At 58.7% G+C, this 12520-nt stretch overlaps 1 protein-coding gene across 10 annotated transcripts in view; it reads left to right on the top strand.

Moving 5' to 3' along the window:
• The first annotated feature begins 147 nt into the window (after positions 1–147).
• Positions 148–12520, top strand: part of NFIX (nuclear factor I X) — a 97725-nt gene continuing 85352 nt past the window's right edge. For all 10 annotated transcript variants that reach the window (XM_060181814.1, XM_060181815.1, XM_060181810.1 and 7 more), the window contains exon 1: positions 148–280. In XM_060181814.1, coding sequence (XP_060037797.1) covers positions 254–280 — 27 coding nt within the window. In that variant the 5' untranslated portion in view covers positions 148–253. The remainder of the gene's footprint in view (positions 281–12520) is intronic.

Raw genomic sequence — 12520 nt, 5'->3', positions numbered from 1 at the left:
CGGGGCCAGTGCGCCGCCGCCGCGGCCGCTCGCAAACTTTGTCTAAACTTTCACTTTCACCGCGGCGGCGGCGGCGGCGGGCGGAGCGGAGCGAGCGGGGCGCGGGGAGCCGAGCGCAGCGGCGCGGAGCCGGGCGCGGGGCGCGGGGTCTGCGCGGGGGGTTGGCGCGGGGCTTTGCGGGGCTCCGCATGGAGTAGCGGCCGCGGCGCAGCGCAGCGGAGCGGGGAACCCACCGCACCCCGGGCGCCCCGCGATGTACTCCCCGTACTGCCTCACCCAGGTACGGGCCGCGATTCCGGGGGTGGGGTGGGGGGCGCGGGGGGGACGCGGCGGGCTGGACACTGGCTGCTGGGGGACCCCCCCCCTCCCCGCTTCTCTTTTCTTTTCTTTTTCTTCTATTAATTTTTTTTTTTGGAAGGAGGAGACGCGGGCGGGGGGGGGGGAGACACAGCAGCTGCGTGCGTGGCGCGGCCCCCCCATCCCGGGCGGGCGGGAGGCGGCGCGTGTGCGCGTGTGCGGGCCGGGCCGGGGGGCGCCGCACCCCGAGATCCAGGGGCTGGCGGGGCGGGGGGGTCCCGGGGTGGGGGGTTTGCAGGCGGGGTGACAGGGCGGGGTGGGTGGTTTGCAGCGGCGGCGGGGGGGGGGGGGGCTGCCCTGCCATTACGCCTCCCGCTTCAGGGGGTGTCTGCAGGGGCTCGGGGTGACTCCCCATTTCCAACGCGATCCCCCCCCCAAATCAAATCAAATTAAATTAAAAAGTCTTTTGTTCAGCCCTGGCTGAGAAAATGGCGGGGCTCCCAAATTTCTGAGGGGGCCGAGGAGGGGTCGGAGGGGGGGGTTGGCGGGCGAGCTGCCAGATGCGGGGACCCCCAAGACCCCTCCCCTCTCCCCAAGCCTCCTCCCCTTCCCAAGCCCCGCAGCCCCCCCCAGCCCCGGCAGCCCCGGACGCGCACCCCCTACCCCCCAACTTTTCCTGCGCGCAAACTTGGCCTGTGTGTGTGTGTGTGTGCGGGGAGGGGGCCGGGGGCGCGCGGGAATGGGGTGCGGGGACCCCCAGCCACCGCCGGCCGCCGGGCACCGCAGCTTGGGCCTCCTCGGGGACTCATCCCGCCTCCAGCGAAGCTGCTGCAGCCGCCGAGCCCGGAGACCCGCCCTGCTGCCCCTCCATCCCCCCCACCCATCCTGGGGACCCCAACCCATCCCTCCACTGCACCCCCACTTTAGCCTGGGCCATGCCACCAGCACCCCTCGCTGGCACCCGGGCGACACCTCCAGAAGGAGCACCCCCAACTGGTGCCAGCCTGCCAGCCTGCCCGCCTGCCCGCCTGTGTGTGTACCCGCGCCGGGAGACAGCGGTTCTTTGGGCCACCTTTCATTTTGGAGGTCCAAGGGTTCCCCCACACACCACCCCCCACTTTGCCAAGTGTGCCCACAGGCTGTTGCAATCCGGGTCTACACCCCCTCCTTCCCCCCCAAGAGGGGCACCAGCCAGAGGCTGCCACCTCCCGCTCTTTTTCGGCAACCTTAGTGTGGGTGAGCGGGGTCCTCTCAGATAAGGGGTCTTTCTAGGGCTTCCCCATCAGCTGTTTTTTTTTTTTTTGTGTGTGTGTTTTTTTTGGGGGGTCGTCGACCCAGATGGGAGGTCCAGAGGGTGTTGGCTTTCCAAGCCAGTGTGAGAGGGTACTGTGGATGCCCTCAGGGGTCACTCTCGCCCCCTCCCCAAGGCCAGGGAATGGAGTCAGTCCCTCGCAGCCCCCCCAGCAGACACAGGGGTACCCCCCCACCCCCCGAGAAGGATCTCTGGCTTCCGTCTGCCTCACAGGCCCAGGCGGAGGCCCCCCCTGCTTTGACTGACCTGAAGCAGCTGGCATGGCTGGCGCTGCGGGTGGGGTGACCTTGGGGGGCTGCGAAGGGCTCAGGGGGTGTCAGCGGTGACACCCCTGAACCCCACCTCTCTGTCTGGACCCAGCTTTCTGCTCCCAGGGCCCTGCCTCTCTCACCCTTCCTGCTACCTTTTTTCTCCCCCTCTCCCAATCTCTGTGACCTTCTCGCTGTTTTTGGTGGCCTCTGTCTCTCTGTCTGTCTGTCTCTGCACCCTTCCTCTTGTCCTGGTGTCTTCGATCTGTTTCCCCTTTCTCTCTCTCTCTCTCTGTTTTCTTCCTCCCTTTCTTTCTCTCTCTTTTTTTTCTTCCTTCTTTTCTTTCTTTCTTTTTAAAATTTTTTTTCCAGCCAGAATTGACTTCGATCTCAAAGTCAATAAATGCTCAAGCAGCAGTGAGCGGGGCCCGGGGTGGGGTGCCAAGGTTGAGGCTGAGGGGGGAGGCCGGCTGCTGGGGGGGGTGGGGAGAGCAGAGCGGGACGGATTGTTTCTGGAAAAATCTTTGGCTATTGAGTTTAGCCGGGTGGGGCCTGGAGCTGCCCAGGGCTGGTGGTTGGATGGTGGGGAGTGGGGAAGCCCCCTCGGCCGCCCCCCACCATCACAGACAGACAGAGGGACGCGCGCACACAGCACACGGGCGGCGTACAAGGCCGCCTTTGTCACCCTCGGGCCTGGACAGACACACGGACACGGAGCCTCCGTGTCTGCGTGTGTGTGCGTGTGTGTGCGTGTGCGTGTGTGCGTGTCACAGTGAAATGTCCCCAGTGCCACACGCCAGTTTCCCTATGCCAGTTCGGACAGACCGACCAACCGACCAACACACAACACGCATACGCACACGCTTACACACTCCCTGGGCCGCACAGCGTGAGACCCAGGGGTGGGGTGCTGTCCCTGTTGTCTCCCGTTTCTGACCCCCCTGCGTCCACATGGAGCTGCCGTCTTCAGCCTTATTTTTCCTGTTGCTTTCCTGGCTGACTTTTTCAAGTCGAGAGAGACAGATCTAGAGAGACATCACAGCATGGGAGCTCCCCCAGGTGCCTGGGGGACTGAGACCTGGGTTTCAGGCACAAGGATTGCCCAGAAGGGGTGCAGGGTGCGGGGGGGGGGGTGTCTTCTTCCTGGCTGGGCTGGGGCTCTGTGACTGCAAGCCGCGTCTTCACAGTTCCCGGCGGACTCTCGCCTTCTTGGATTTCAGAGACAGGGCCAGAGAGACAGAGAGGCAGAAAGGCAGAGAGAAGGAGCTCCCTGTACCACCTCCACCACCCACTTCAGCAGTTTAAAAATTGCTTTCTTTATGATTTTTTTATCCCCCAGAAGCCCTGCTCAGCTCTGGCTTCTGGTGGTGCTGGGGCTTGAACCCAGGACCTCGGAGCCTCAGGTGGGAGAGTCTCTTTTGCAGCAGAATCTCTGTGTTGTAAAATTCAGATTTTTTTTTTTTTTTTTGGCCTCCAGGGTTATTGCCGGGACTCGGTGCCTCCACCATGAATCCACTACTCCTGGAGGGTATTTTTTCCCTTTTGTTACCCTGGTTGTTTTACCATTGTTGTGGTTATTATTATCGTTGTTATTGATGTCATCGTTGTTGGACAGGACAGAGAGAAATGGAGAGAGGAGGGGAAGACAGAGAGGGGGAGAGAAAGACAGACACCTGCAGACCTGCTTCACCGCTTGTGAAGGAACTCCCCTGCAGGTGGGGAGCCGGGGGCTCGAACTGGGATCCTTTCGCCTGTCCTTGCGCTTTGCGCCACGTGCACTTAACCCGCTGCGCTACCGCCCGACTCCCAAAATTCAGATTTTATTGTGTGCTCACGCGTGAGAGAAAGAGAAACAGAAGCTTCTAGCTGTTGGCATCTGTGTCGCTGGGGCTTGAACCCAGGACCTCAAACTCAGCCTGGAACCACCTCCTCTCGGCCCAGTGCTTATTTTATTTTTTAGTTTGTCTTATTCGATTCTTTTTTTTTTTTTTTTCGGGGGTGACCTTTAGCGGCTGGAGCTCAGTGCCTTCCTTCACCCCTGGAGGCTTTAAAAAAAACAAACAACGGTCTCTGTCTCTGACAGACCGATAGAGAAGCTTCCTCACCTGTCTCCTGGGTGGTGTCCGTGGGCTGGAAACCGAGGCTTTGTTCATGTTGACGGGTGCATGGCATCTGGGTCCTCCTGCCAGCCTCCGATTTCAGGATTCTCGTGAGAGAGAGAGAGAGAAAGAGAGAGAGACCGACCGACCAACCCTGACTCCCAGCTGCACTGCCCAGTGAGCTCCTCCTGTCTCTGCTTGGTCTTCACATGCGATGTGGGGGCTCGATTGAGCTCATGACCCTCTTCAATTGAGCTTCCTGCCCCACCACCAATCCAGGGGGCCTTCCAGGAGGTGGTGGCAGTACATTAAGCATTTGGAAGGAGGGAAAAGACCTGCTGTTCTGGGGCTGGGCTCTGAGGCTTCTGTGTGTCTGAGTGTGTTTAAGGGGAATTTCCCCCACACCCCAGAGTACCCCCATCTTTGGCCCAGAACCGCCAGAATTCGGCCTCTGCTGTGCAAGGTGACTGTTCTCTGCGTCTATAGGGGAGTGGAGGAAGCTTGAAGCTGGGGCCTCTGGCTGGATCCCGGAATTCCCTGCCATCTCTTTCTCGGTTATTATTATTATTATTATTATTATTATTATTATTATTATTATTTCTGTTTGAGAATGAGAGCACACCGTTATCTTGGACCCGTGCCTCCAGGCTCCTGACCCCAAGAAGCTGGGAAGGAGATAAAAATGGGCGTCTCCGCTGCCCTGTGCCCAGACCCCCCCATACCCTGGATTACAGGGCTCGCCTGTGCACCCCCCCTTGCGCCCAGTTTCCCTGTGGTTCCCGGCCGAGTCCCTGCCCCTGACACTGGTCTGGGGTTCGCTGTCTTTGGATCTGGGTGACAGTGGGGTTCAGGAGTACCGGCTGCTGCTGTGTGTCAGGGTGTTGCCGACAGACAGACAGATACCCTTCCTGTGAGAGACGTGTCACGGGGGGGGGGCTAAGCTGGGGGTCCCCCCGGCACGCCCATGGGCCTCCCAGCTGACCGCTGCCTGGGGAATCTTGGGGTCCCTCCTGGCTGAGCTGTATCCCTGGGCCTGAACCCCGTACCTTTGCTGTGTCCCCCAATATCCCTGGCACCCCTGGATTTGGAAACTGAGGCCCTTCCCGTCTCTTCCCTTCCCTTCCCCCTTTCTCTGTCTGTCCTCCCCTCCTCCCCACCTCCATTTCTCTCTCTCTCTCTCTCTCGCCAAATGAATCTTGGCTCTTTCTGAATAATCTCTTCTCCTCAGTTTTTGGCTCTGACTCTGGGCTCCCTCACTCAAAGGAGAAGGGCCGCTCCCCGCTTCCCGGCCTCCCCTCTCCCCACCCCCCCAGCCCCCCAAAGTGGGTCTGGTCAAGGCTGGGGTGGGGGGTGGGAGTGTGTGTGTGTGTGTGGGGAGCCCCAGGCTTGGCGGCCTTGGGGGGGGCTGTGGGTGGGGTGCGGCAGGGTTCGGGGGGCGCGGGGCTGGGGTGTCTGGCTCCGGTCGGGGTTGGCAGGGCCTTGGCGGGCAGGCGCAGCTGTGCCCAGAACTTGGGGGCACGCCTGTCTTCACCAGTGCCAACCAACTGCGGCGCTCAGGAGCCAATCGGAAGCCGGGGCGGCCCTGGGGGAGGCCCCCCCCCACACACACACACACTGGACCCCACCCTGAAACATAGGGGGGAGCCTGGCTCCTGGCACAGCTAGGGATCAGGCTGAATTTGGTGAAGAGGAAGGAGGTGCTTTACTATTTATTGATTATTGATTATTTTCTTTTTTTGGGGGGGGTACGGCTTGGAGGAGTCATCGCTCAGGCAGTGGAAACATTAGAAGGTTCCATAGAGGACGGGGGGGGGGGCCCACCTCCTCACCTTCTGACAGAGGCATGTGTCTCCCCTCACGTCCCCCCCCCCAAACCCCCGCCATCTTATGCACACAAAGAGAATCACAGCCTAGCCACACCTGGGCGGCCCCAGACCGGTCTCTCTGGGAAGGCAGGGGGTATCACGAGACACCCCACAACCGACAGTGACACAGGCCTCGCTGTCACACGCACACAGAGCCAGGGACGACGCTTGCAGAGATGGGTTTGTTACTAAGCGGGAGAGAGAAGACCACACAGTGCACGGGCTTCCCCCGTGTCATGGTTTCTCCCATGTGGTACCAGGGCTCGAACCCATGGAACTGGGCCTGTGTGTACTCGGCAAGGCCGGCATCCTATCTATTGAGCTATTCTTAATTCGTTTTTATAACATGTTTACTAATGAGAGAGAGAAGAGGAGCCTCCCTCTGTCACCTGCGATGCCTGGGGCTCGAACCCTGGACCTCCCACTTGAGAGTCCAACGCTCCAACTACTGCACCGCCTCCCAGGCCTCTCCAGACATGTTAAATTTATGTGTTCTCTCCCAGAGGACTTGTTCTTTTTCCGTTTAGTGACAGAGACATAGACAGAGACAGACAGAGAGACCCATGGCTCTGCTCCACCGTTCGTGAAGCTTCCCAGAGGCTTGAACCCGGGTCCAGGGTGTGTGCCCTGCTGTCTGGGTTTATTTTGGTGGCGGGGGCTGGCGCGGGGTGTGGGGGGGAAGACCACAGCTCTGAAGCTTCCTCCAGTGCAGTGGGGGGGCTGGTCTCGAACCCAGGTCACTCACATGGCAAATCGGCCAAGGAGGTGAAATCTTCCTCTCCTCCCCCTTCTCGATTTCAGCGACAGTGACAGAGACAGAGACAGAAAGACGGGGAGAGAGAGAGAAGCGGCTCCACCGTTCACCCACCGAACTTCCCCTGGCACTGTGTGGTGCTCACAGATGGCGCCGGGGACTCAGACCCGGGGCCCTTGCACATGGTACCCTGTGCCCGCCGGGCCCCCCCCCCCAACCAACTCCCGGCCCTGGAAACCACAGCGGCCAACGTTCTTGAGGGCGGGGTGCCCGGGGGCTGGGGTGGGGGTGTGTGTGAGGAGCCCTGTCCCTGTGTGTGTGTGTGGGGGGGTGGGGGGCGGGACCCACTGCCTTCAGGAGAGCTGGGGACCCGGCCAAGTTCCTGGGGCTCCTCCAGCCTGGCTCTGGCACAGCCTGGGTGTGGCCCCGGGCAGTGGGGCAACCTCTCTGGGTTCTGAGTCTGGAAGGGGCTGTGGGGGGTGGATGACATAGCTGGGGGGCTCTTGGGGTGGGTCTGAAATGGGGTGAACACCTGTCTGCCGCCCTCTCCTCCTTCCTCTCTCTCTTTCTTTCTCTCATTCACTCTCTCTTGTTTTTTTTTGTTTTTGCCTCCGGGGGTTATCATTAGGCTCGGTGCCTGCACTCTGGATCCACTGCTCCTGGCGGCCATTTCCCTTCATTTTTTGTTGCCCTGTCTCTCTCTCTCCCTCTCTCTCTCTCTCTCTCTCTCTCTCTCTCTCTTTATTACCAGTGTCCCACTCAACTCTGGCTGCTGGTGGTGCTGGGGATTGAACCTGGGACCTCAGAGCCTCAGGCAGGAGAATTTCTTTGCAGAACCCTCCTGCTATCTACTCCAGATTTTATTTATTTATTTATTAATGAGAAAGATAGGAGGAGAGAGAGAGAGAGAGAGAAAACCAGACATCATCACTCTGGTCCTCGTGCTGCTGGGGATTGAACTCAGGACCTCATGCTTGAGAGTCCGATGCTCTATCCACTGTGCCACCTCCCGGGCCACACTTGTCTCTTTCTTTTTAAAACAATTGTTTTTGGGAGTCGGGCAGTACCATAGCGGGTGAGGCGCACGTGGCGCAAAGCACAAGGACCCCCGTGAGGATCCCGGTTCGAGCCCCCGGCTCCCCACCTGCAGGGGAGTCGCTTCCCAGGCGGTGAAGCAGGTCTGCAGGTGTCTGTCTTTCTCTCCCCCTCTCTGTCTTCCCCTCCTCTCTCCATTGCTCTCTGTCCTAGCCAACAATGACGACATGAGTAACAACAATAATAATAACTAACAATAAAACAACAAGGGCAACAAAAGGGAATAAGTAAATATTTTAAAATTAAGAAAACAATTATTTTTAATTATTTTACTGTGTTGAGAGAGAGATAGATAGAGAGAGAGAGAGAGCCCAGAGTCCTGCTGAGCGCTGGCTGCTGGTGGTGCTGGGGATGGAACCCAGGACCTCAGAGTCTCAGGCAGGAGAGTCTGTTTGCAGAACCATCCTGCTGTCTCCCTGGCCTTCTCTCTCTCTCTCTCTCTCTCTCTCTCTCTCTGTGTTTCTCTCTTCCTTCCCTTTCTCTCTTTGGTTTGTGTCCTCACCCAGACAAGGGGTGGGGGGGAGTCTGGCCTGAACCCTCTTTTCTCCTGTCTCCCAACTCCTAACCACCAGGTGGGGAGGGGTGTGTGTTGGGGGCGGGTGGCCCCTCCGTCCTGCCCGGGTGGGCCCGAAAGACACCAGTGTCCACTCTGACCCCGGGCTCATCTTCTGAGCTCTGAACCACGTGCTGGGTCTCGAACCTCTGCCCTCCACGGGCCCTGGGCTGTCTGGGCCCTGCCGCCCTGGGGACAGGCCCGGGGGCAGCTGGTAGGAGACTGACATGACCACCTGTGACCCTAGATTTAGCTCCTGGGTGGGGGGGAAGGCGGAGGGGGGAGCAGGGGTGGGGGAACTTGGGGTTATTTTTACCGCTGCCCTTCTGGCATGGCCCGCCGTCTTTGTCTTTGTGGGGTTCTGCCTTTGTCTGCGGGAGCCCCCCACACTCTGTCCCTATCACCCCCACCCCACCATTCTGGGGGTCCCCCCTTTTTTTTTCTTTCCTGCCTCCTCCCCCCACTCTCCCAGGCTGTGAGGCTGGTGGTGGCCGTGCTCGGTGCTGGGCCTGCTGGCATTTGGTTTGGCCCTGTGCCCGCCGTGCCCGCCACCCCCACCCGGCTGGCAGACTGGAAGCTGGGGGGGGCAGGGAGCTCCGAGTGCCTCCTTCCCTGCCCCCCCAGCCCTGTCCCCTGCACCCCCATGCCTCGATGGCCGCCCCTCTGCAGGTTGGCACTTGGACCATGCCCGCCTGGCTTTCATCCTTCTATCTCTCTCTCTCCCTCTCTCTCTCTCTCCCTCTCTCTCTCTCTCTCCCTCTCTTTCTCCCTCTCCCTCTCCCTCTCCCTCTCCCTCTCTCTCTCTCTCTCTCTCTCACCATTTTTGGCATCTCTTCTCCCTCCCCCTCCCGCCAGCACCAACCTCCTTGCCAAACCCGCCAGCCCTGGTTGCATCTCTCTCTCTCTCTCTCTCCTCCAGGCTGGGGGTGGGGCTGGAGGGCTGGGACCCTGAAATCCAGCGAGGATTTATTAGGTTTTTTTTTTTTTTGGAGGGTGGGTATTATTATTTTCTGGGGGGGGGGAGTCGTTTCAACCTGCATCCATCAGCTACCAGCCAGAAAGGTGGGGAGAGAAATGAGGGAGACCACTCCCCAACAGGGGCTCCTCTCCCCAGACTTTTTCCTTGTTGGGGGGGGTGTTTCCCCCTCACTGCCCTCCTGAGTGGGTGTCAGCTTTGGGATCCCAGTCTCAAGTCAAGGGGTATCATCGGGGTATCGTGTCCAGGGCGTGGAGCGGGGTGAGGGGAGTTGTTCGATGGTTGATGTGGGGGGGCACTGAGGGCCCCCCAGAAATGGGAGGAAAGGTGGCTGGGCAAGGGACGAGTGAAAGACAAGTTTCTTCTGCTTCCCCCTTTCCTGCCCCCACCCCAGCCCTCTGCCTGCCTCCCTCTCTCCCTCTCTCTCTCCCTTTCTCCCTCTCCCTCTCTCCCTCTCCCTCTCTCTCTCCCTCTCTCCCTCTCTCTCTCTGGGCACCAAACAAAGTTAGTTAAGTAACTTCTAATGTTATTTGAGGACGCCCTGGCCAGAACCCAAAGGAACCCTGTAGAAACTTGTTTTCTTTTGCCGCCAAAGCTGTGAGTATCAAGAGACACCCTTTGGGGGGGGAGGGTGCAGGTTTGGGGGGTGCCTTGACACCTCTTTGCGCCCCTCCCCAGACACAAGGACTCACATCTGGAGGACACACTTCTCTGGCGGTTTAGACACACACACACACACACACACACACACACACACACACACACAGACATGCACTTTCTGACCCGCCAGCCGGCGGTTCTTGAGGGGGGGGTGCCACTCCCCCCAGCTCACTGGTTCTCCAGCTTAGAGAAGCTTCTGGAAGGTTTGGAAACCCCCCCCTGGCAGAGGTCAAGGAGGGTCTGTCGGCTCCGTTCTCTCCCAGCCCTGATCTTGTCTGTCGTCCGTCTAGGGACTCAGAAACTTTGATGTGTGTCTGGTGGTGGTGGTGGGATCCCCGGGGAGGGGGTGTCCCCCCTGCCCAGATCTGGGGGTGTATATGTTTTTGTTTGTTTGTTTTGTCTTTGTTGCAAGTGGGAGCCTCCAGTCCCCTGGTTCCGTCTCAAGTCCTTTGTTAGATCCATTTGATTTATTATTATTATTTAATTTTTTTTGGTTTTTTATTTTCCCTTTTGTTGCCTTTGTTGTTTTTTATTGTTGTTGTCGTTATTATTGTTGTTATTGCTGTCGTTGTTGTTGGATAGGACAGAGAGACATGGAGAGAGGAGGGGAAGACAGAGAGGGGGTAGAGAAAGACAGACACCTGCAGACCTGCTTCACCGCCTGTGAAGCGACTCCCCTGCAGGTGGGGAGCCGGGGGCTGGAACCAGGATCCTTACACCGGTCCTTGCGCTTTGCGACTCGTGCGCTTAACCCGCTGTGCTACCGCCCGACTCCCTATTATTTAGTTTTTAAAAATTGTGTTTATCCCTCGGATAGAGACAGCCAGAAATGGAGAGGGTAGAGGGAGAGAGACAGAGAGACAGAGACACCTGCAGCTCTGTTCCTCCACTCATGAAGCTTTCCCCTTGCAGGTGGGGACCAGTGATTGCTCTTATTAATTGTTATTCTTGTTATTATTGCCACCAGGGTTATTGCTGGGCATCATTGCCTGTGTCGCTTCACCATTGCTTCCTTGTTTCTCTCTCTTTGATAGCAGGCAAGAGACACAGAGAGAGAGAGAGACGGAGAGATACCTGTAGCCCTGCTTCACCACTCATGAAGCTTCATCACGCCCACCCCTCACAAGTGGGGAGCGGGTACTTGAACCCGGGGCCTTGGGTGTAGCCAACCCAGCGGCTACCCCAGACCCTGTGCCCCCCCCCCCCATCATGCTCGCAGACCTGGACCTCAGGGGCAGCCTGGAGAACAGGTTTAGGGTTGAACGGATGTGCCCTGCTAGCCACCCTTTGCCATGTCCCGGGTCCAGATATCCCTCCTTGGCGAGGGGGGGGTGCCCACCTCCGCCAAACCCAGAATCTGGTGGCGGGGTCTCCCCCCACACACACACGCTGCCTGCTCTCACGGCCTCAGACTGCAGGGGTGGGGGACACTGGTGACACCCCAAGGCCCCCAGGTGGGTTACTATGGCCCTTCTTCTGTGCCCCCATGCCCCCACGGTGGGCTGTCTGTCGCCCCTGATGGCTTGTCACTAGCGCCTGTCAATCTGTCCTCTCTCAGAGTGCCGTCTCACAGGCTCACACACGTGCACACACAGCCGCCTCCTGCGATCACACCCAGCCTCACAGCCTGTCACAGACCTGGGCTCATCCTGGGGTGTCAAAGCTCCCGTCTCCCCAGCCCACCATGAGCCTGTCCCCCCACCCACAAACCTGGTTCCCCCCTGAAACGGTGAACCCCTTCCTCTGCTGTGTCCCCATCCGTCAACCCAGGAACAATACTAGGCTGGGAGGGGACAGATAACATCCCAGAGGACCACCCTCAACCTCACACACACACATCCCCCCCAGACAGCAGCTGGATTTGCAGTTTAGAAGACTTAGGCCACAAAGCCAAAGGTCAAGGGCACAGGGCCAGAAGCAGGGCTGCCTGGTAGCCAGTCACCCCAATACCCATCACCCCCACCCCACAAGGGACAGATCAGGACGGTACCTCTCTTTTAAAAAATAAATATACCGATGAAAAATAGCTATTTATTTAAAATGTTTTGGGGGGTTATTATTATTATTTAAAATTTTGTATTTATTTTATTTATTCCCTTTTGTTGCCCTTGTTTTTTATTGTTGTAGTTATTGTTGATGTTGTTGTTGTTGTTGGATAGGACAGAGAAATGGAGAGAGGAGGGGCAGACACAGAGGGGGAGAGAAAGATAGACACCCGCAGACCTGCTTCACCGCCTGGGAAGCGACTCCCCTGCAGGTGGGGAGCCGGGGGCTCGAACCGGGATCCTTACACTGGTCCTTGTGCTTTGCGCCACCTGAGCTTAACCCGCTGCGCCGCCCGACTCCCGGGGGTTAAATAATGACTGAGGGAAATTGAGAGGAAAGGGGGAGATAGAGAGGGACAGAGACAAAAAGACACCTACAGCCCTGCTCCACCACTCGTGAACCCCCCCCCCCCCCCCCCCGCGCAGGTGGAGATCAGGGGTCAAGCCCAGGACCTCGTGCCCCAGAGTCTAATGCTTTATCCACTGCACCCTCTTCCTCTTCTCTCCTCTGCCCCCCAGATGGGGGGGAGGCAAGGCTCTGAGCTGAGTGGACAAAGGGAGGGCGGGAGATAGCTCAGCTGTGAGAGCATGGGAATTGCAGGCCTGAGGCCTCAGA

This window comes from Erinaceus europaeus, chromosome 23, assembly GCF_950295315.1.
Source record: "Erinaceus europaeus chromosome 23, mEriEur2.1, whole genome shotgun sequence".
In the NCBI taxonomy this organism is placed as follows: domain Eukaryota; kingdom Metazoa; phylum Chordata; class Mammalia; order Eulipotyphla; family Erinaceidae; genus Erinaceus; species Erinaceus europaeus.
This window is presented reverse-complemented; position numbering and strand designations above follow the sequence as displayed.